General features: G+C 37.1%; 1 protein-coding gene across 1 annotated transcript in view; it reads left to right on the top strand.

The window, feature by feature from the left end:
- Positions 1–7,818: 7,818 nt before the first annotated feature.
- LOC145676359 (putative ammonium transporter 1) overlaps positions 7,819–25,815 on the top strand; it is a 39,401-nt gene continuing 21,404 nt past the window's right edge. The window contains exons 1-3 of the mRNA XM_081747216.1: positions 7,819–7,955; positions 11,588–11,740; positions 21,143–21,232. Coding sequence (XP_081603342.1) covers positions 11,656–11,740; positions 21,143–21,232 — 175 coding nt within the window. The 5' untranslated portion in view covers positions 7,819–7,955; positions 11,588–11,655. The remainder of the gene's footprint in view (positions 7,956–11,587; positions 11,741–21,142; positions 21,233–25,815) is intronic.

Genomic DNA, 25,815 nt, shown 5'->3' with positions numbered 1-25,815 from the left:
GCTAATCAGATAAGGTCGTGATGATCATTGCGAAAAAAAAAGATTAGTCACACAATCATTTGATATGCATTTGTGATATAGACCCTAAATACATGAAGAAAGAAAAGAAACAATAGCATAACAGGATGGATATGGTTTAGGTATAAATGCACAAATCAAACTTAATATGATGTGATCATACGTGATAAGTACTTACCGTTAAAAATTTTTGCTCTTGTTTGTTCAGTCACCTATGCAATACATTGTGTAATTTTTAACATAAACAAATATTAATTAAAGTAGCATAAGATAATATAACACGTGTTTTAACACATATGTATATATATATATATATAAATTGCGCAACAAGAAGAGATTGAGCAAATATGGATTTGTGACTACACTAGCAATAGAAACACTGCAACAAAATGGTGTCGATGATAAGGGATAAATTGGCATTGTGGGAACAGCCATAAAATTCTTCTTGGTGCATTAAATGGAAAAATTTAACTCAATCCGTAGTAACATTCTGTTTTGTTTTGTAACATTGTCTTCTTCTTCTTTTATTAAAAGAAGGAGAGAGATTGTTATAGTACAGAAAAAAGTTTGATCCTGTAGCGAATTGTAGTGTAAACATTTTATACACAAATTCAGTGTTTTAGAAGATACTTTTGCATAAAAGTGCTATCAATATGTGACTTCGTAGTCTTGAGAAAACATTTCCGTTATTTCTGGCTAATAACATCCATCGACACTAGATAGACTTGTTAGAACTATAGATCTTGAATGCTTTGTCTTGAGTGTACACACAGTAGTAGCCAATCTTGAAAGAAAGAAAAAGAAAAAAAAGAAAGACGAAAATTTCCTGTCAACAGTATAGCCAGTACTCTTCAGTAATATTCACTATGTGCATGTACTGTACGTATACGAAAAATTTCTTCTAGCTTTTAAATCTAGTGTTTTAAGCGTGTTTTCCGTCACGCTGTTTTTGCCGTTTTAACAAACATTTATTGAATCATAAATATGAAAACGCTTATTAAAGAAAGAGATCTTAATCACGTTGTACAACAGACAAAAGGTTTCGATGAAACAAGTTAAGGCAGCTTTTCTATGTACCACGTCGAAGTTGTTGAGCGCAAGATAAATACGTCGATGAAATGCTAAATTTAAGGTTTATAAGGCAAAAGAGGTAAGCTGAAGGTACTTTATATGATAATTTCTTAAGTTTTATGTTAAAAGTTTTCTTTAGTTTCATGACATTTTTGGTTAATGCAATGTTTCTTTGAAATGAAGTATATTGTGAGCAGTACCGTACGCAACGTAGCTTTTGGTGTTTACTCCCTCCGAACAAGGTATTATGAGAAAATAATTCACTTCTGGTGCTTGGGGTCCTTGGTTCGATCCATCTTATGCCAAGTGAAGTTTGTGGTGGACAAACACCGTGTGCATGGATTTTCTTGAGCTTCTCCCGTTTCCTTCCACTTTCTTCATTCCATCACTTCCTTCATTTCTCATCATCACAGTCTTCTTTAGCCTATCCGACATAACTGTGGGACGTAAAACTTTAAAAAAAACGAAGAGAAAATAAAAACTGTTATACTGATATATACATATGCGGAATTTCGTAAAGGGAATTCAACTACTCAATTTCCTTCTAGTACAAGAGTGATTTTTGTATATATATTCGGTGCGAGCGGTTCTGGGTTCGATTCCCGTTGGGAGCACTCTGTCGAAAAAGTGTAAAAAGCTTTTTCAGTCCAGACATCCTGAGTGAATCCCTCATACGTGACGGACTAAATGGAAATAGATTCCGAACGCCCAGAAATCTTAATCCTAAATCATACATATACGAGGGGACGCCATGCAACGTGTCACTCTTATTCCCACGTTAGTCGCTGAAGTGTAGCAGGCAGTTAAACATGGCAGCTCCATTGTCGATCTGCGCCAATTAGGAAATGAGGGCAGTGATTCGCTTTTTGTTTACGGAAGGTGTTAAACCTGCCAAAATTATTCCTCGAATGCAAGCGCAATGTGGTGACAGCTGTTTATCACGCAGCATAAAGCACAAAGGTTGGACATCTCTCATAAACATTTGGCCCGTTAGCATCGCGAGGGAGATGAATTTTTGCAACAAATCGATAATGTAGATGAAATTTGGTTGGATTTTTACAACAAATCGTTACTCTAGATGAAACTTGGGTGAATTTTTACAGCAAATCGTTACTCTAGATGAAGCTTTGGTGGATTTTTACAACAAATCGTTACTCTAGATGAAATTTGGGTGGATTTTTACAACAAATCGTTACTCTACATGAAACTTGGGTGAATTTTTACAACAAATCGTTACTCTAGATGTAACTTGGGTGGATTTTTACAACAAATCGTTACTCTAGATGAAACTTGGGTGGATTTTTACAACAACAAATCGTTACTCTAGATGAAACTTGGGTGGATTTTATACAACAAATCGTTACTCTAGATGAAACTTGGGTGGATTTTTACAACAAATCGTTACTCTAGATGTAACTTGGGTGGATTTTTACAACAAATCGTTACTCTAGATGAAATTTGGGTGGATTTTTACAACAAATCGTTACTCTAGATGAAACTTGGGTGAATTTTTACAACAAATCGTTACTCTAGATGAAACTTGGGTGGACTTTTACAACAAATCGTTACTCTAGATGAAACTTGGGTGGATTTTTACAACAAATCGTTACTCTAGATGAAACTTGGGTGGATTTTTACAACAACAAATCGTTACTCTAGATGAAACTTGGGTGGATTTTATACAACAAATCGTTACTCTGGATGAAACTTGGGTGGATTTTTACAACAAATCGTTACTCTAGATTAAACTTGGGTACATAATCACGAACCGTAAAGTAAGGTTGGGAGGGTGGTTGGAAACACCCATCATTAGTTTAGCCCCAGAAGTTATGAAATTTAAACGTCAACCATCAGCTAGTCATTGATGCCGTGCGAAATTGGTTATACATGCAACCCAAAAACTTTTTTTTCCCGTGACGGAATCAAAAAACTTGTGAGTTTTGTATCATTAGAATAAATGTGTACCTTTTCCCTTTGACTTCTCGTCTCTCTCTCTCTCTCTCTCTCTCTCTCTCTCTCTATATATATATATATATATATATATAGTGGCAGCGAGTGGACGTTGAAAGTGGAGGGGCAAGGCATGATGTGAATATTTGTAAATCAATCGTAGTTTCCATGGTTGTATAAATAATAGGATATCTTTTTCGGTTAAAATACTGTGTATCGTATTTCATACTTTATTAAGTAAATTGACAATAGCAACGCAAGTAGGTACTAGCCCTTTGTACTTTTAAACAACGAAGGTGTAAGAAGGTATTTGATTCCTGGCACATGAACATCTTAAAATTCTGTCTGGAAAATTATGTGATCAGTTTATTTAATAACAAATTTGCAAACAAATAAATTGAAAGGATAACACTAATCATAGTAATTAATGATGAGGCTTGTTTTACAGAAGTTATATTGAAACTGGGAATTAATGAAGAACTTAATTTTTAATTCCACACATGTTATTATTAAATTTATGTTATTACTCTTTAGAAAATGAAAGATAGTAAATACTACAAGCATGCTACGACATTTAAACAAATATTTGCTTTTGCAGCATCCCGAAACATGTTCGTTGCCATTAGGTGCACTTTTTTTGGAATTCACCAAAACACAATACTTAGAATCACTCCATACTCCAGTTATGCAAAATAATCCTAAAACCTAGGATTATGTTGAATTTACAAAATTTCATTGAATATACACTCGTACACCCCTAAACACACCACTTCACTCGTATATTACACTGCAAAACAATGGAAAAAGTAGTTGTTTCTTGTTACTCTTTTTAGTCAATATTTTTTACTATTAGCAAGAAGAAAAGAATTTATTAACTGTCGATTTTTGAACAATTAAAGAATAACTTTGAAAGACATCTTTTTTTGTATGAAATGTTCTCTCAGTTTCAAAGCGGCTGATTAATATATCAAGACCTTGTAACGAGAAGTGAAAGTATACTGGAATTGTTGTGCTTCAATAGGTTAATTTTGGGTTATTTTCCGTGGCAGTTAAAACGCAATTCCTGTAGCTTTCTTAACTCCATGGACACGGCAAATATTATATGGCACCATTTTTTCTATGAACTAGTAATACATACAAAAACTTGACATTTCCAAATGAAAATATACATTAATGGGTTACTTCAAAAAAAGTAAGGGTACAACTGTCTCCCTTTGTCCATGAGGGATTAAATAAATATTGGAAGAGTAGAAAAACCCGTGCAAAATTCACGAAAACAATTTTGTCCATTACAAACTCGTATGATGTTAACCGGATTACTTACATTCCTTATCAATAGAAAATCACATATTATTATATTCTCCCTGGAGTTCAATCTGAGCTACTTTTCACCTAGTATAAATAGTCAACCACTAAGCAAGTATGTTTTCATTCATTCCCATGATTCTCTTAATTGCATGCCATAATGTGTACGAGGTATATACAACCCTAAAATCATGCTCGGTCCGAATTGAGAGGATAATAGACGATGGGGAACTCGTAGAAGGTATCAATATTATCTTAGCATTTATATGACGTATTACAAATAATATTTTCGAAAATAGAAATCAGATAAGCGTCTAACATTTTTTTTGACTGTAAGTTACACTGTACTTGTAAACTAGAAACATCCTAAAATGTTCTAGTATAGCGTTATATAACGAGATCTCTATTTTACGTATAACGTGATCTATATTTTTACATTTAACTATAAGTAATTATATTAATAAATAATAAGTTCTACCATTTGCTGCTGTGTGGAAGATTTTAACACTTTTTTTTATTCTGGAAGATGACTACAAGTATCCACATCACAAAATAGTTGTCTTCATAACAATCATACCTTCTTGACAACCTACTATATATCCATGACAACCTAATCAACAAAACTTTTTTCTTTTTCAATATATATTCCTGCTCACTTATTGCGCCTCTGATCACATTCATAAAACAAGTACAGATTGATAATATTATTACATCATTATGATATTGCGCCTCTGATCATTGATAACATCATTATGATCGTATCGTTATACTAGTCTCCAAATTGTACGGTGAAAGTGAAGTTCCGTTTCGAAAATTTTATTTGTTATTGTTGGAAGAACTCTGTCTTACTATACACAAAAATCTTGTCTCGTACACAACCCTATTTCCAAGTAGTCTTCTCGCTAGTCTACCGGTGAGCGAGCTCGCCTTCTGTGCGTGGGGTCCCGATTTAAGATACTTAAAACTTCAATGCATTACAATAGTTCAGATTACAGCTAAATTGTAAGTTCACACCTCATATAGCCTCAGTGCTGAGAAGGTACGCTATACTTCAAGAAACAACAACAACCTGATTTTAAGTAGCATCCTAACAGTCTCTATAACTGCTTTTCATAAAGGAATTTTAAAAGTTTATCGAGTTTAATCTATCGTTCAGAGAATATAAGATACTTGCAATATTTCTGCTTCATTAAATGAAATGGAGTGCAAATAAGAAAGGGTGTAAAGCTGATCCTTGTGGTACTCTAGAAATTTAGTGTAATTGACTAACTTGTAAGACGCATTTTAATTTTTTTAAATGATCAAAAAATGTTACTAAATTGACCATAGAATGAAAATAGACCTCAATCAAATATTAATTATAGAACATCAGTGTCTAAACTCGTTTCTTTTTTTCTTTCAACACGGGAGTACGGTCCTGTTGATTTCTACAGCCGCCACAACACTAGTTTTTTTTTTTTTTTAACCTTAAGGACACCTTTTACTATCGGGACTATATGAGATGTTGACTTATTGTTTAATGTGGGATCAAACCATTTTAATTCGTCCCGAAAATCGAACCCGCTCCTCTCACATCAAAGGACATAGTGTTAAGTATTTTAGTTCTATAAATCAGGCCAGGAATAATGTCGATCAAGAGTACTTAATGAGGCAGGACATTTTGTGATACCGTAACAATTTCATGAGCATTTCCGTTGATTGATTGATTGAAAGACACGTTTGTCTTCAGCACTGAATGTGGAAGGGAGACATAGTAGGAACGTTTATCCCAGAGCAGTATTCACTGGCGGGCCCAGAGTTATCATATGAGAGGCTTCAAAAATAGGATAGGGATACTTTGTAGATTTCTCTAAGAGATTTATATTAGTCGACAAATCTTTTGTTAAAGGTAAGTGCACGGTGGGTCAATGGTAGAGTGTTCACCTCTGGTGCGTGAGGTCATTGTTCGATCCCAGCTCACATCAAATGGACTTTGTGCTGGACAAAGATCATGTGCGTGAGTTTTCTAGGAGTTATCCCGTTTTTTCGTACTTTCGTCATCCCACCATTGTCCCCCTCCCCATCATCGCCGTCTCCGTTAGCCCCGGTGCATGAGTGTGACATTACACTAAAATAAAAATGGAATCTTTCTGTTATGCTATATAGGCTAAAGGAGACGGTGATGATGAGGAATAAATGAAAGTGGTGGAATTAAGATTATGGAAGAAAACAGGATAACTCCGATAAAATGTAAGTAGAGGGTGTTTGCCCACCACAAAGACAACTCGGTGCGAGCTGGGATCGAACCAGGGACCCTACGCACCAGAAGTGAACTTCTCACCACGTGACCACCGTTAAACTAAAAGAGAAAGTAACAGATTTACAAAGATATATTATTTACAAAGCTTAGAATACTTGTCTCTAGCTAAGGGTGCCGATCCTGGGGGGCCCGCCCCCCCCAAGCTCATGTGAGCCCCTATTATGTTTATGAATATACAATACTTGGCAGTGGCGTAGCAGCTGCCCCCGCAACCCCCGCAGTGCGGGGGGGCCCCGAGGTATAGGGGGTCCCGAAGTCTTGCGATGAATAAAGATTTAAAGAAGTAGAACTTCAACCTTACTTCTGTCGGCTTTACAACTAGGGCCCCTTCTCTATGCTTTGCGGGGGGGCCCGCAAAAGTGTGCTACGCCACTGATACTTGGCATAATTTGAATGCAATTTGTCTTAAAATCCTCATATATATATACCTTCTGCATCTGAATGGGCCCCCCTAAATTTACAGAGAAATCGGGGCCCTAGTCTGTAACCTCCCAAAAAGAGGACATTTGCTTATTTTACTAAAACTCGGCCGAATCCGAAGAAGAGGACATGTCCAGACACGTCTGGTAGTCCTACGGAGGCGGAAAAGAGTCGCGCACTAGAGGTCTGCAAGGGCTCGGGCCGGACTCGGACTGTAAATTTTTTAATATACAGCCATATTTCTCGGTCATTTTCGGGCCTAACTTTATAAATATACTGTAGAACAATATTTATGGGACCGTTCTTTCTGGAGAACTTTTAAAGTACAACTGCCAAATTAAATCTTTAACTGATGCAAATAAAAACAATTTTGTGTTAATAATTAATTTTCTGTAATTTTAGTTTATTTCGGGCTCATGTGATTGTCACACAAGCTCGGGCCGGGCTCGGACCTAAATGCGAAATCATATTTCGGACTCGGGTCGGGCCTCACATTATATATTCCGGCCCGTGCAGACCCCTACCGCGCACCGGCTGTTGTGCAAAATCACCTGGTATTAATAAAGATTAAACTAACTGCATGAACACGTGAAAGAAACATACGTAGAATAAATGTACACCAACTGACAAGACTAATGTAAGTTATTTCTTTCTTTTTGCCTCCAAATACTAGGACATTGCTGATAAGAGTTTATCGGCTGTTGTGTGACAACAATGATTCACAACGTATCTCCTCATGAAGTCCTGTCAGCTATTACATATGAAAGAGAAAGTCATGCATGTCCTTTCGGATAGCTTGACGATTTCCTTCGATATGAGCCAATTACCAGCCAAGGGCATTTGAATGTGTGAAGTGTAGCGCTACTTCTACAACTTTTGCTTTCATTAGCAGGTACGTTTAAATAATACTTTACTTTTATATAGCGAGCACTATCGTAGTTTGACGCCTTTTCCAATTGCATTATTATTACCATTATTATCATTTTCTTCTCTTTAACTGAAAGGGTTGCACAAGGGTGGATGATCTTTTTTGAACTAGTGCCAAAATGTTAGAAATTATATGAAATTTCACCTAGAAAAAAATTATTGGCTAATTTTAACAGCTAAAAATCCAAGTACACAAGTAAGCAAATTAGTGGTGACTAACAGTTTTTTTTGTTCTAAACACAATTTTTTTTTTAACTGTGCTGATACATTGATGGCGTCCACTTTGCCGCAGTAAGTTTCCAACAGACCAATTTTCAATTGGAAAAGCAACCAAATTGACAACCCGTTTTCAACTTAACCAGCACATGTAAACGTTGGTCTCGTACGGTGACTATTGGTTGGTTAAATTCAATAAAATTAGTGACCACAAAATTGTAGTTGAATTAAAGATGAAAATTCGATTAATTGAAATCAACTATTTTGTCAACCATAAAATGCTTGAGCAAAGCTGGGCCTACCATCTTGGTTACTAGGGTAACTGCATTATTTACATTAGTTAATAGGATTTAAACAAAACTTACAGGATGGGTATCTCTTTGATCAAGGCCGTAACTTGATCAGGGGGAGTAGGAGGGGCAACTGACCCCCCAGAGAAGCTCTCCGCCGTTCGAGGGGGGCCACTTTAAGACAAAATTTTCTTAATCCATATACGATAGAACATGAAATTATAAATGACACATCAAACAGGTTCACTATAATATATAAACAAAAGAGTACACAAAAGGTAAATAAAACAAAAATAGTCGTAGGCCCATTTCTGTAAAATATGTCTACTATTAGTGACTCTAGAAACAATATTTATTCGTATGGCTTTGAGATTTGTCAATATTGACCCCTTAATTAATCTGTCAGCTATGAAACGAGCCCAGGGGCGTGCTGGAGGGCGAACAGGCTCCAGGGGCACACAAAGAGTAAGAGAAAGGTGGAAAGAAGGGGCCTATTTTCGAATTTTGAGAGAGGGCCCCGAACAATCTCTTCTAGGGGACCGAAATATTATATTCATGATTGCCCCTCCCCCCAAAAAATCTAAGATTCGGCACTGTCTTTGATCCCTAATGTTCTATTTGGAATTTGATCTCTCATGATATACGGAAAGATTTCTATTTTAATGTTTGTCAGTACGTGCCGAAAGAATTTTCGACTTTTAGGGAGGTAAAAAGGAAGACATGTTATACTCAGAACTCTCATGAAACAAATACATACAGGTTTCACATAGTAACGCAGTAATTTTAATTGGAAATTGGTGCAGTTCCTTAAAAATAACTACAACACATAAAATCCAGTCTGGGTGGGTGCTCATGTGGTTCGAGTCCCACTTTAAGCTCTCTAAGTCTTCATCTCATATAGTCTCGGTGCAGTAGCGTCACTTCACACTTTACCAGAAAGGGGAGGGGGGAAATTGCCCACTGACACAAGTAGTTCACCCTTTTTTATTAATACACTAACAGAATACCAGTTCTTCACACGGGGAGAATGCGATTCGTTTTGGATACAAGGGGTAAATTTGGATTTAAACGGCATCCACAGTGTTACTGTTCATCTCAACGATCCCGAAAACTATGGATTCGACACTAATGTCTTTTACTCTCGCTCATTTTGTAATATTCGCTCTCCCTCTCCCGTAAGTTGCACAGTCAAGGTGAAATCATAAAAACCATCATAGTCAGGAACCTCATCTCTGTTGAAAATTTGATTGAGATCGGTTGAGTGGTTCAGGAGTTATTAAGTCACTAACATAGTGTTTATTTTATATATATATATATATATATATATATATAGATTAGTGTACAGTTGATTAACAAACATGTTCTTTTCGAACTCAGAGTGAAAGCTATTGCCACCCCTACCCTACCCAAATGACGCCCCTGAATCGGTACTGAAGGAGAGACTATACTAAAATTCACTTACCCACAAATGATTGTTGCATTTTAATTGTATTTTAGTGAAGATTTTGCCCCTCTTAACAGTCACTCATGCTCTTTTATACGTTCAAAAAAAAAAAAAAATCCTTGAGGGACATATCAAAATTTACAGTTGTAGTAGTTCTGTTTTAATTAGTTCACAGTATAGTTTCTTTTTTTGACGTCAGTATATCAAGATCGATTGAAATGAGTCGGTAACAAATGAAGGCTATGATACTATTGTTCAACCCAGTGTTGGTTGGGCTGGCGGTTAGATAGGAGACACTCATATTTCTTGTGTTAACGAAACCTTCATTTCCTAAGAACAATGACTGAGCCTCAAAAATCTTGTGCATCAGATAAATATACCTACACTATAAGTTTAAGCGTGGATATTGTCTTTTCAGAATATCATAAATATCGAAATGAAATGAACTGAAATCTTTAAGTTCTACGTCCCACGTTATGCCTGCTAGGCTAAAGAAGACGGTGATGAAAAGAAATGAATGAAATGAAGAAAGTGGGAGGAAACGGGAGAACTCCGAGAAAACACATACACACGGTGTATGTCCACCAGAAAGCTCACTTGGTGCTAGCTGGGATTGAACAAAGAACCCCATACACTAGAGGTGAACGCTCTACAACTGCGCCACCGCGACCCCAATCATAAATATCGAGTAACTGGCATTCGGAATTTGATTAGCTTTTATATTTATGCTATGATCAAAGATTTATGCAGTTCGTTTGATATTTATACCAGATAACAAATAGAGTATTATATTTTTTATCATTTTTCACGAAAATAGTTTTGCGTGTGACTTTCCTGACATTTGCACGAATAGAAGTGCTGCCATCTGTTGTTCTTATGTTCATTATACTGCTCTTCGTTGCCGGTTACATTTTGTTCCTCGTAGCCAATTATAAATAATTTATACTACACTTTAATTTTCGCAGTAAGATTCATGTTTATTTAATCAGAATGGAAATATTTATTTGGCAACTGAATGCAAAACAACACTAATGGTATGCTATTAAAATATTTCCTCACCCTGTCAAGTGGTCGATTTAATAACTCCCATTTTAACATTTCACACTCAAGCGCGATGGAGTTTACTAGGCTCATGTCAACATTTAACACAACTCGAGTAACACAGAAACACCTTGTTGAATTTACACAACCATTTTTTACTGTGTTACATAGTCAAGTGGCGCGTTGTTCTAGGCATTGTTCCTGACGCTGACACAAAACTTTCAAAGGTCGTTCCAAAATGTAAAATGAAAATTAAAGAATGCAAAGTTAAAAAGCTCCCTAAATACCATAGAGCAGAGGCGGTTCGTGGGGCACAGTAGTAATGATCCAAATGTAATCGCTTTGAACTAAAGAAATAAAAAGTACCTGATAGGTCTATATACTAACTGTTATATACAAGAATCAATACCTTACGTAAATTTTATTTGCTTAGTTTGAAATGATAATATTTGTATTATTAGCGGTTACTTCCCTGAAAACTTGCCCCTGCATTAGATTCTAATTACAAAACTGTTATGTTTTTCTTTTAGTATTTTAATGTGATTCACTTTGTTCCATACGATTTACTATTTAGTGTGTTCACTTATGTATCCTGTACCTTTACAGTGTCAGCCTCCAAATGCAGAAATTGAAATTGCCTTTAGTCATCAGTTCATGAAAACTTGTTTCGCATCATGAATCGCGAAATCGAAGATTTTGGAGAAGAAGAGTTTCCTTCAGAAAGTTTATTTTTCGTAGTTACTGGAAGTCTTGTTTTCCGTAAGTATGATTTATTTTTAAAAAACGTTTATTGAAAGATATGACAAAATAAATTAATTTATATATTTAGATATAGTGGTAAATAAATTCTTTCCGGACGGATACTACCATCACAAAGACAATTCTAAGGTCAATTTAATTTACACATAGTGTACCGTTTCCCGTTCGTGTGGTGCTTCACAAAGTTTCTTTCCAGACTTTGACATTGAAAATTCATTAGGTTTATAATTCACACATGACGTGCCGTTCCCATGCTATGCCCATGCGTGCTGTGGTCCACAAAGTTTCATTTCAGACTTAGACATTGGAAATTCATTAGGTTTATAATTCACACATGACGTGCGTTCCCATGCTGTGCCCATGCGTGCTGTGGTCCACAAAGTTTCATTTCAGACTTAGACATTGGAAATTCATTAGGTTTATAATTCAACATGACGTGCCGTTCCCATGCCATGCCCATGCGTGCTGTGGTCCACAAAGTTACTTTCCAGAGTTTGACATTGGGAATTCATTAGGTTTATAATTCGCACATGACGTGCCGTTCCCATGCCATGCCCATGCGTGCTGTGGTCCACAAAATTTCTTTTCCAGACTTTGAATTGGGAATTCATTAGCCCGGGTTCGATTCCCGGTGGGAGCTCATGTGGTTCGGATTCCACGTTAATCAGTAGGTCCATGTCTCATATAGCCTCGCTGCTGAACGGGACGTTAAACTCAAAATCAACTCCACTGGGAATTCATTAGATTTATAATTCTACATGACGTGCCGTTCCCATGCCATGCCCATGCGTGCTGTGGTCCACAAAGTTTCTTTTCCAGACTTTGACATTGGAAATTCATAGGGTTTTTAATTACACATGACGTGCCGTTCCCATGCCATGCCCATGCGTGCTGTGTTCCACAAAGTTTCTTTTCCAGACTTTGATAGTGGAAATTCATTGTTTTTTTTTAATTCGCACATGGCGTACCGTGTCTCAACAGGCCACCTTGAAGGAAAGCCAGCCCGATCGTGGCTCGTCGATCGCGATCTTTCGGCTTTGTTCGGAGCACATGAAGCGACACGAAGTGGACCAGAACCAAGGAAAATGGTGTAGAAAGCAGTAGCTGCATGGCACGGCACGGCATGGTATGTGTGACTGATTGCGTCTGTGGCACCTACGGAGCATGGCATGCACGGCACACTTTATGTGAATTAACCTTAAGTGTGAATTAACCTTTTATGTGGCGGGTAACAGAGTTTGAGTGGATTAGTGTCTACAGTAGGTTTGCGTTCAAAGCAAAATTATTGGTAGATTACTGTAAGAAGAATCATCTATATCTACCCAATTGGTCTAAGGTAGATTCATTGATATATTTATACGAGGGTCGTTCGGAAAGTAACATCCGATTAGTTAGAAGAAGAGGCACCGAAGTAAATAAGAAGAATTTATTATATACATCTGAAAAATACTTCTTTGCTCTATGTTTTCACGTAGTTTAAGTAAACGTTCAAGCACTTATAATATCTCTGCACTAGCTTAGAAATTCCATCAACATAAAAATATCCTGCCAGTGCCTTGAGCCAGCCTGTGACCGCATCTTTGAGCTTCTCATCATCACCAAAGAGCTGATATTGGAAACTTGTGAAAATATATAGGAAAGCTGTGATATTGTGAAACGTCGATTTTCAAGAACTTATCTATCAATCTGCTGAAGGAGTTAATCAGTGACCACTTGATGGCCTGCCACTCCTCTCTTCGTCATGAATGTTCATTCGTCCACTTTTTAATGAACCAACCCATTCACGAACAACTCTTTCACTCATCACACTTGGTCCATACACGGCACAAAGTTCCCAATGAATAGGTGGTGCCGAATATTGTTTTGCCGCAAGAAAACGTATAACAGCTCGCACCTCGCACTTGGCAGGGTTTTCTATTGCAGCACATATTTTGAGACGCTACAAACGTGGAACTAAGGATGAGACAACCTTCAATCTACCATGGCTGGATGCAGACTGATCTACCGATCACGTCTGGGCAAAGATGGTAGTGCTGTCTCCACTACTTCACGCACAATGACCAATCGGAGATTACTTTCCGAATGCGCCTCGTATTTTCGTCCTTCGTCAGCACCAAGGTTATATAGGACAAGAAACAGGGGTATAGACACAGTGGGGGATGGGAGTAAATGGGGCACGGCTACTATAAACGATCATCTCCCCCCCGATCCCAAATGAGGTTGATGTGTTATATGCTTACTACAATTGTTTAAGGACTCGTTATCATTTCGTACCTTCTTATTTCGTCTCCCATCAAATTTTGACTGCTAATCGTTGCATTTCGTACTGCAGTATCATACACCCTACGCTATGATTAACCATGAAGTGGTTCGCTTCGCCATGCTCCACTAAATACTGAAATTCTCTTAATGGAACGTTTTCTTAGAGTGCCTAATACTCTAACTAGCATAATATTTTTAAAAAGAATATTTTGTAATAACATTTTAGTTTATGAAATTTGAAGTGCATAAGATTATTTGAATATTACAATTTAATATATTGCAAATAAATAGGAACATGCTTTTGATTTTGAGTAGTAAAGCCAGGGAGCCCACAAGTGGGGGTGGCTATGACGCAAACTGCGTCATTGAAATATTTGGGGAGGGTTAAAAATCTATATAAATATGTTTGAGGAGGTGTAAAAATTAATCGAAAAGTTTTTTTCATGGAAGAACACCTACGGATAGACAATTGAAGGGAGGTGTGTCATGGACATGAGGGGGGGCACCACTGGTAAAGCTTTAAATGAATGTTGATCATGCGTAAATGACATGATCGTGTATAAACCACAGAATTTGGGAAAACTAACGTAAGTGCAAAATTAGATGGCTCTCTCTTTGGCCTTTATTTAACGAACATTAAGTAAGCATTCTACTTTTTCCTATTATTATGCTTCCCTGGAAATAAGATCAGAAAATAAACCTTGCATAAATTTTCAGATTGCTCGTTAAGTTCTTCCCCAAGAATAAGCCTTACAAAGAAAATATGCCCCACTAGTTGTAGGATACGAAACGGGTTAATTTACATTAATAAATGTACACAGACGCAGATATAATAAATTTTCTGTATATCTTTACACTAGCATATATTACCCGCTTCGCTGGGTTGAATGATGAAACAAAAATTTAAATGCAGAACTCCATATCTCATGTGTTTAGTACCCGTGAAACATGCTGTTTTCGTTTTTAATGGCATCGATTTAAACAGCATCGGGAAGATCATTGATCATCTTGGCCACCCCAGAAACCATGGATTCGACACTAATATTGGTCATTTTTAAATATCTCTTCCTCCCCCTCCCTCAAGTTGCGGGGCTGAATTTGGTTTTAAACGGGATCGGAAGTGTCACTGGTCATCTCAGCGACTACAAAAAATGTGGATTCAGCACTAATATCGGTCATTTTCGATCATTTTAAAATATCTCTTCTTCCCCCTTCCCCAAGTTGCGGGGATGAATTTAAATTTAAACAGGATTGAAAGTATCATTGTTCCTCTAAGCAAACCAGAAAACTATAAATTCGACACTGATAGTGGCCATTTTCGATCATTTCTATATATCTCTTTGTCCCCTTCCTCCAACTGGCAGAGCTGATTTTGGATTTAAAGTGGATCGGAAATGTCACTGTTCATTTTAATAATCCCGAAAACTATGCAATAGTCACTAATATTGGTCATTTTCGAGCATTATTCTATATAGCTCCCCTCTCCCTCCTACGTGCTCTGTGCACAAGGCATCAGAATTGTCACTGTTAATCTCAGCTACTCCTAAAACTATGGATTCGACGCTAATATTAGTACTTGCCGATCATTTTTAAATGTTTATCCCCCCTACTTTGCACCCTCCCCCTCTTCAACCATTAGGGCTGAACTTGGATTGAAACAGCATAAAAAGTGTCATTGTTTCTCTCATCGACCGTGAAAACTATGGATTCAACACTAATATCGGTCATTTTTGATCATTTTAAAGTTTCTCTCCCCGTCCCCCTTCCCTAAGTTGTATCATCAAAGTAATCTCTGCCCCTAAACTCATATGTGTTGAAAATTTGATTGAGATCGGTCGGGCAGTTCAAGAGTGATGAAGTCACAAATGCTGTCATTTCTATTTTATTTATTTATTTATTTTTACATATATCTCCGCTCCCGTCCCCTAGGTTGGCTCGTCAAACTGAAACGATAAAAACACCCATGGCTCGATCCTCATAAGTGTTGAAAATTTGATTGAGATTGGTCGGGTGGTTCATTAGGTTATAAGGTTTTATTAGTTTTTATTTATACGTCCCCCTCCGCTCTCCTTCCCCTCCCATACCGTTAAAGTGAAATTACGAAAATGTATCCAGATTCGAATCTCATCTATCTTGAAAATTTGATAGAGATCGGTTGGATAGTTCAAGAGTTATTAAGTTACAAAATAGTCACTTTCAGTCTATATATATATATATATATATATATATATATATATATATATATATATGTATATATATATGTATATATATATGTATATATATATATATATATCGGGTGTTGCAAAATAAGTGTTACAACTCTTGGGAGGTGACTCCTGTCACTGAGACAAGGAAAAAAATTCTCTTGAACTTTCGGCTATCGGAAATATTTTCGGATCTACAAGGTGCCGAAAGCGTGGGAAAATGACTTTCGAACGCCAATAGTTCGGAAACGATCCAACGTAAAGAGGGCGGGTAAAAAAGTCACTGAAGAAGTCATACCTGCTGTACTGAATTGTGCATGTTTCACAACCCTACCATGCACGCGCAAGGGATTCCCCAAAGGAACGTAGGGAGTCCCGGATAATCTGCCAAATGATAATTGGTCTAAATGCATATGAATTGATAGGGTTTCTACCAGGTGACAATAATTCGTTTGCATTAAGTCGATATCTGGAACAAATACAAAATGGCGGACACCTTCATGCCCGTTGTGTGTGGTTGCATAATCGCCAGGTACGGATGCTGGACAACAGTGACGTTCTGTGTATTAAGTATAGCGAATTTGTACTCAAATGCTCTAGAAAGACATCTGGAGTGTCGGTAGAGCACAACAGATGAAGCAGGGTGATTCACATGTATGGAAACACTTAACGAAAAATGCCCAGAAATGCATTCGTACTCAGTAAACGTGAGTTCAAAGAGTCGGAAATGTAAGGATTAGCGTCAAGAACATGAAAGCTATTGCCAGTTCACCAATAATATTCCCTCAAACCGATGCAATATGATGTGCACGGTTGCATACCAATATGGATGCAACAACTGAGGCCAAGTTGAAATTGTGCAAGGGGACTCGCTAAGAAACTGGGTAAACTAAATGAATGTCACTAGTGGGATCGCATGATCGATATTGAAATGTGGCCAATGTGAGTGTTGATATAGACATGTAGCTAATGGACGAATGTCAACATGTCCCAGTACTGCTGGGACACCGTCTCATGTGCGAAAACTAGGAAAATAACGTTGTACATTTTGCTATTACATCTGGTGCAATTTTTGGTAGAACGTAAGTAGAACACGATTGTATCAATGTCCCCCTTTGTTTGGGACACTGCCCCACAGTCGACACATATGAAAAGAAATATCTTAATCCATGGTTCAAATTCTGATAGAGCGTGAAAATAACAAACTTGCATCATGTCCTACGTCTTCTGGGACATATGGAGTACTCGAGATATATTAAAATACCTCCACAAATTCGTATCTTACACACAGTGCACATGCCAAGACAAAGACGAAAATGAACCAATTTGGCACATGTAACACTACAGCTGGAAAACCATACATATGGAAAATAAAACGACATGAGAAATAGGAAGAAACGTCTCAAAGCTCTGATTGTTTACAACTGTGTAGTAGGAGTAACCAAATGAAACACACAACCATGTCGGGAGACTGTACAAGAGCGCTTGGCAAACAAAGTGGATACTCCTCAAAGAAATGAATACAGAGAAAGTGAGGCTCCTTCGAGCCTTAGGTCTAGAGCGCTCGCTTTCGCAGTTTCCAATCCTACTGGGAGCCCAAGACCTCAGATTAAAGACCCGAGTAGTTATTTTCCTATTTTTTGCACGTGGGACGGTGTCCCAGCAGTAGTGGGACATGTTGACATTTGTCCATTAGCTACATGTCTATATCAACACTCACATTGGCCACATTTCAATATCGATCATGCGATCCCACTAGTGACATTCATTTAGTTTACCCAGTTTCTTAGCGAGTCCCCTTGCACAATTTCAACTTGGCCACAGTTGTTGCATCCCTATTGGTATGCAACCGTGCACATCATATTGCATCGGTTTGAGGGAATATTATTGGTGAACTGGCAATAGCTTTCATGTTCTTGACGCTAATCCTTACATTTCCGACTCTTTGAACTCACGTTTACTGAGTACGAATGCATTTCTGGGCATTTTTCGTTAAGTGTTTCCATACATGTGAATCACCCTGCTTCATCTGTTGTGCTCTACCGACACTCCAGATGTCTTTCTAGAGCATTTGAGCACAAATTCGCTACACTTAATACACAGAACGTCACTGTTGTCCAGCATCCGTACCTGGCGATTATGCAACCACACACAACGGGCATGAAGGTGTCCGCCATTTTGTATTTGTTCCAGATATCGACTTAATACAAACGAATTATTGTTACCTGGTAGAAACCCTATCAATCGATATCCATTTAGACCAATTTTCATTTCGCAGTTTATCCAGGACTCCCTACTTTCCTTTGGGGAATCCCTTGCACGTACATGATAGGATCGTGAAACATGCAAAACTCTATACAGCAGGTATGACTTCTTCAGTGAATTTTTTACCCGCCCTCTTTACGTTGGATCGTTTCCGAACTATTGGCGATCGAAAGCCATTTTCCCACGCTTTCGGCACCTTGTAGATCTGAAACTATGCCCGATAGTCGAAAGTTCAAGATAACTTTTTTCCTTGTCTCAGTGGCAGGAGTCACCTCCCAAGAGTTGTAACACTTATTTTGCAACACCCGATATATATATATATATATATATATATATATATATATATATATATATATATATATATATATATATATATATATATATATATATATATCCCCCTCCTTCTCTTTCCCTACGTTGCTCCGTCAAATTTAAATCATAAAAACGATCCCAGGTCTGAACCCCATCTATGTTGAAAATTTGATCAAGATCGGTCGAGTGATTCAGGAGTTATTAAGTTTTATTTATTTTTATACGCCCTCCCCCTCCCCTCAGTTCTACCATCAAAGTGAATAGCCTAAAAGCAGCCCAGCCTCGAACCTCATCCATGTTACAAATTTGATCGAGATCGGTTTGGCGGTTCAGGAGATTTAGAGTCACAAACATAGTGATTTTCAATTTTATATATATATAGTTTTATTATATTTATTATACATTGTATATATTTATCACATTGTAAGAGTATTATACAAATATTATTACTTTGTCGGGATTGAAGAGCTTTAATCAATTATTAAAATTTATTTATCTTCACAAATTTTTTACCCCCACATTCAAGGTGCCGAACACGGAGATATTCGAAACAGTCTCAAACCTATGTAGTATCGATCGTACTTCGTTTCGATCGTATGCTGTTTCAGTCATACGCAGTTTACATCGTACGTCGATCTTGTCCTTTATACGTCTTCAAGAAAATTATTGTTAACTAATTTTGCGTAATTGTAAGGTATTATTATTATTATTATTATTTCTATCATATATTTAGGTAACTATTTTCAGTCTATGACTATGAGTATTTACTATTCCAGTTAGAATTACATGTTCCAGGTAAACGCACACGTCCTAGAAATATCACTTTTCATTTACCTACAGCTAGAACAAATACGCTATACATGTCATCTATTAGGGGAATGTGTTATATTTTTAACTCCTATGCTGAAAGTAATCCTGAACTTGACATATTTACTATAAATGACCGTTCTCTAAGAACTATTGTGCAATCTTATTGAAGATTCATTAATTGAAATGGCCATATCTATAATTGTGTATTTGTAATTATGTAAGTGAATTCATGCATGCTCAAACTATATACAAACTGACTAGGTCACTATCATTAGGTAATATTACCTGTTGTGATCTATATGTAACCATAAATAAATAAATATGCCTGTGTCAGTCGTTCGCAGATTCGAACTATGCCGTTTCAATCGCACGGCGTTTCGCTCCTACGCCCAGAGATAGAGGGTGAGTGACTGAGTCGTGGGTCAAGATTTGTGAGTGGGTCAGTGGTCGTAGGTCAAGATTTGTGAGTGGGTCAGTGGGTAGTGAGTCAACTGGACGTGACCTATTGACCCACAATGACCCACAGGCCCACTCTGCTCAGTGTATTGTAGAAAGCATCTTCTTAAAACTAGTGAATTTGTCTACATTTTACTTTCAAGGCTTCCCTTTTTATTCTTTTTTCATTTGTTTCTGTTTACTTACCTGAGATGAGTATACCTAAGTGAAAAAAGAACTTCAGGTACTTCTGAATATTGATATCTGTAATTGTCATAATAGCAATAGGACTTATAGTGTTACCGACTTACTTGGCTTTCGACACACAGTCGAATCTTACAATTTTTTTCATTTTACGTTGACCTACTTTATCTTAATTTGAGACTCGTATGTCATACTATTTTCCACTAAAAAGTATCTGTAATTCAGTAAGGAAAGTTATATATAATTAAATTGAAATGAATCGTAATACGGCCCACGATAAACACTTTATTATTTTATATCGTAAAGGTCACACCCACTCAAACTCCGATTAGTGATAATTTCACTGCTTTGTTTTATTACAAGCGTAAATTCTTTAGTCAGTGAAGAGGAGAACGTGGCTCAAGGATCAGAGTTGATAACAATAGGTTTTGGTAGGGGGTGACTCAGCACTGGCGTCGTTAGCTTTATAAATCTGGAAGGGAGTCAGATGAATCAAAATCAAAATTGTCTTTCCGACAAAAATTAAATATAGACAAAGTAGTACAGTTTCTTCAAATATATTTGACTAAAATATGGGTGAACGCGTCCCCCCCCCCCCGACTCTCCCATTAACGACGCCCGTGGACTCAGAGTGACACATGGTGGGTGGTGAGTCAAAGTGAGTCATGATGGGTCGTGGGTGGTGGGTCAGTAGGTCATAAATCAAGTCTTCATCAACATGTCTGCGCTACGCCGTGCCGATCCTACACATGTATTCTGATTGTATTATGGAGATTTCTGACTTATATGTTAGGTAAAAATTGCATATAATTGCAGGTTGGATATACAGTAGGCCCTATGTAAATAGTTTAATAGATTTATATTATTAAAAATAGTTTGATTTTCTGTATTTATCTTGTTTCTTTTCTAGTATTGAACTGGGGTCTTGTACTAATACAGTGTGGTCAAGTCAAGTCAAGAAATGCTACCAACATACTGACAAGTAACCTGACTGGATTTTGTAAGTATATACAATTAACATGTAATCTGCAAGAGAAAAGTTGCATGCGTTCTTTCGTGATTAGATCCTATTTCATAATAAACAAGGACATACATCTAGACCAAGGGCTAAGGGAGTGATAACTCCGCCCCCCCCCCCATTGGAAACTTTTGCAACTACATTAGTAATGTTCCTTAGAGTTCTTAGAATCAAAAAAATACTTGTTGGTCAACTTATAAGTGCAACACCTGGGTACTGGGGCCCTTAATCCATTAGCACCAGTGTATATTTACAGACAACGATGGAGTCTCATTAAATGACTGTAGATCACACCGAGAAAAAAAATTGTAGGTTGCGTACTTAAAAAGATAGATTGCATGCGTAATTCCAGTAGTTTTTGGACTTAACGTACAGCAGACGTATAACTGAAAACGCATGTTTTATAATACTTTCTGTATAAATGTTCCATCTATACGTACTTTCTGTATGAAACAATGTAGGCGGTCAGGGTCTCACATACAAATGGACGTATATAACATATAGCTGACGAAGGTAACATAAGTATATGCATGTGATATACGGAAAACTGTTAGATGTCAGACATCCTGCAACGGCATGATGTAACATCTAAGGGCAGTGCCTATGTAGCATACGGATAACGTATGGTTCATACTGATTTCTAGAGTAAGCAAGAGGATACCGTATATTTGTACAATATACCGCTGTCCGGAGAACGGATTTTTCTCTGTGCAGACCATTAATGCAACACTGGAGCAAGTTATACCTCGATTGATTTGTAAGATTTTAGGCTTTCAGTTTACATAATCAACGGGACATTTCTTTGTACAAAGAAAACTAATTTAGGGATATTTAAGAAAACTTCCCTTAAAAAAGTTCTCCTCACGATACTTTTAGTTATTACGTGGCAAAACTGCAAACCACGTGAATAATAAAACGTATTTATGGGTCCCATTTCATGTTCAACTTACACTGAAAATTTCAGTTTGATCCATCCAATAGCAGCATAGGAAATATTTTTTTAAAATAGTTTTCACAGATTTCGTAATGATTGATTTTCATGGTAGTACGAGTATGACTTTGTGTTACTGTTCCGACCGTCACTGCAACGCTAGAACAAGTTATACCTCCATCGATTTGTAAGAGTGTACTCTTTTAGTTCACGTAATGAACGAGACATTTCTGCGTACAAAGGAAAAATAATTTAGGGATATTTAAGAAACTTTTCCTACAAAGGTTCCTTCTCTCCATTCCTTTAGGTATTACGTGACAATACTGCAAACCAGGTGAATAATAAAATGTATGTATTTGTCCTGTTTTATGTTCAACTTACAGTGAAAATTTCATCTTGATCCACCAAATAGGAGCAGAGGAAATGTTTATTTTACAGTTTGCACAGGGTTCATAATAATTGATTTTCATGCAAGTACGAGTATGACTTTGTGTAAATATTTTGTTTTATTTTTCTATCGAAAACAAGTGATACAAATTATTCTAGTTGATTGTTTTCATTCGTTATATCATGACAGATTCCCAGTACCGAAAAATCTCTCAGGAAGATTTTATGGTTTGTTGGTCCATTGTATAATAGAAAATATTTTAAAGCAATAATTTTACTGGTGTGCGATGACAATATGTTCTTTTGAAAATACTTGATGTTCTGGTATTCTAATATGAATGCAACTTTCAAACATGTCTGCTGGTATGGTGAAGTTATAAAAAAAAAAAAAAAAAACCTCTCGAAGAGCATGTATTCTTATTACATGTGCACACAGATAATCGCACGTAACATAGTATGTAATATGTAATTTTTTAATTGCCGTAATATTAAACGATCTGTTATATTCTTAGTGTTCTTGTCTGTCTGTAAGTTGATAATAGTATCACATTCACCCTGAAAGCCACGTGTTCTCAGTGATTCTGAAGAAGAATGGCAAGCAAAATGAAGCCAGTCAGACAAAGGACAATTGCAACAAGAAAAGGGATTGCTCTTGTGAAAAATCGAAAATTCTGTTTAATGTACTACGCATAAAACAATACTGACATGAGGACGAGAAATTACATCAAAAAAGCCTCCAAAAAAAAAACTTTCAGGTCAAAGAACTGTGGCAAGAGAGTGTCACTGTAAAACTCCACCTCTTAATACGAATTTGTATTCAAATTTCTACAGAATACGACGCAAATAAACACGATCTATCGTTGGAACTACCAAAGTTTCACAAAATTACCATGATTTCTAAGTCAGTCTGCTAAATCATGTGTGGCGGAAACTTGTACACTCTTAGTGTATAATTTACCATATTTGGAGCGTACTGCTGCACGACAGTATGTAGCAGTAGGGTAGTCCAAAACACAAAACTAACGCTGGCTGGGCGTCCTCAAGGCTTATTTTATTTCTTCTGTGTATAAAACAAACGAACGAACGAAATTTCAGTACAATTAAATCACATTTACAGGTCGCTCTATTTTGTCTTTTTATTTTTGTTAGTTGTCAAAATTTTAGAAAAAAAAATCTCACTATTTGTATTCTCAATTTACAAAAACGCTTTCTTCAGTGGAGCGGGAAAATTTGTATGATGGTTTTCAACCAATCGAAGAATAAAATGCTTCTCTTCCTTTTCTTTTGTCAAATCTTCATTATACTTTTGGACGAGTCTTATATAACTTTCAGCTACGTCATTCACCACAGTCATTTGTTTTGATAATTCGCAAAATTATTGGAAAAAAGGATTATCTCGCCTATGTTATGGAGTTAGTTTGAGAACAGACTGAGACTTCTCTTTGTCTTTTTCCATTAGGACATCAAATATCGACAGTGTTCTCTCTGTTACTATGGCCTCCAAATTAAGTTCTTTGGGTTTCTTTGTCTGCTTAAATCGTAGTGGAATGTTTGGCAACGTTGGCTGCTGCAGGCTTTGACCATCCTTTCCTTTGTTTCTTCTGATATTCTGTCATGAAAAAGTGCTAATTCTGATGTATGTTCAGACAAAAAGCAGAGATGTCTGCAAAATTTTGCATATGAATTACTGGAAATAGATTCGTCTAGGTAAGTTTACAGAACTGACAAAAACTTAATAGCCCTTGAGAGGGGTCGGTTGACAAGTGGAGCTTCATGAACTATTACTTCTCCTGTCGCCATCTAGTGATCATATTGAAAGCTACGAACTTATATCTATGCAGCTATTAGTACAGCGACCGCGTTAAATTACGTTGTAGTATTGACACCTATAATATACTATACAGGAATAAAAATGGGGAGTATACCCATTACCCATCTAATATTTTTATAGTGCAGCATATGTTTACCTTAAATTTGTAACGTTCCTCTTTGAGCGTTACATTTTCTCAAAGAGAATATTTGCGGAAATGTTCAATCAGCTCTCAGCTAATATTATTTCTTATTATATTTTCTCAATTCTCGACTTTCATGAAGGATTCAAGATGGTTGACAATTGGACTAGTGCGTGTAGATGTAGTATGCTACTTTCCTTTGTATGTCTATGGTTTGCGTTGAGCGGCTTTTGAGAGTAGCTCGGATCGTTTGAAATAATTTAAAATTTTGTGTTTCATGTAAAACGGAAGGATTATTATGAATCTGCATATATAAATGCTCGTTTATATAATTTTTATTCTCCTTTAGTTATATTTGTTTTGTTATAAAATCTGTTATTTCCATTCTACGCTTTGATGCGTAGTATGGAATGACCAATCCGGAAGTGAGAGGGCTGCGGAGAGCCCCTCTGGTTCACCTTTTCTTTGTACTACGAACTGCGAATATGGCCGTGGTGTGGTGAGAAGCACGATTGTCCATATTTTTGGATATTAATTTACAGTGAGCTATGCAGTGAGTGGCTGTTCTTTAATATAATATTTAAAGAAGCTGTTTTAGTCGAACGGTATGCTAGGCTAGCGGGTATAAACAAGAATCACAAGAGAACTTACTCAAATATTCGACCTGTGCGTTTTGAAGCATGGCTGAGATTGGTTGGATATTTCCTAACTGTTAATGTGATGAAAGCTGAAGTTCAGAAATCCCTTTTGTGCTGTCTCCGGGACTGAACTCGATTGATGTATGGCCTCCTTCTCTTGACGTGGTGAATTTCCGTCCACCCTTACTACATTTTCTTGGCAAGGGACTTCGTCCTATATTACTTGTTGTCAGCTCAGCCTGCCTCTCTGGAATTTAATGTGTCTAACTGTGGTCGCTGTTGTGAGGATGAACATTGCAGCAGCTTTGCAGTGATTGTTTGTCTACCTGGTGGAGATAGTAGCGGAACGTATGCTTTTGCTATTAACCCAGGAGGGGTCGTCGTGTGATCAACCCACGCCGAGGTTATGGCTGTACACATGGTGAGATGTTGGAGGAGTCATCAGGACCGGTCGCCACCCTGGAGTGCTGTTTCACAGTGTTTCCACAGTGTCCCTATTCGTAAAGTGAAACCACGGTCGGGTGAGCTTTGGTAACTGTCTACTAGGTAAATATGTCTATTTCTTTTTATTCCGTCTTGTGAAGAAACTGGTATCATCCGGGAAGTTGCGGAAGAAATTGTCCACCATTTATAGTTGTCCAAATTGTTAAATATAAT

The sequence above is a fragment of the Thermobia domestica genome, unplaced genomic scaffold, assembly GCF_964235325.1.
Source record: "Thermobia domestica unplaced genomic scaffold, izTheDome1.hap1.1 HAP1_SCAFFOLD_117, whole genome shotgun sequence".
NCBI lineage: Eukaryota > Metazoa > Arthropoda > Insecta > Zygentoma > Lepismatidae > Thermobia > Thermobia domestica.
This window is presented reverse-complemented; position numbering and strand designations above follow the sequence as displayed.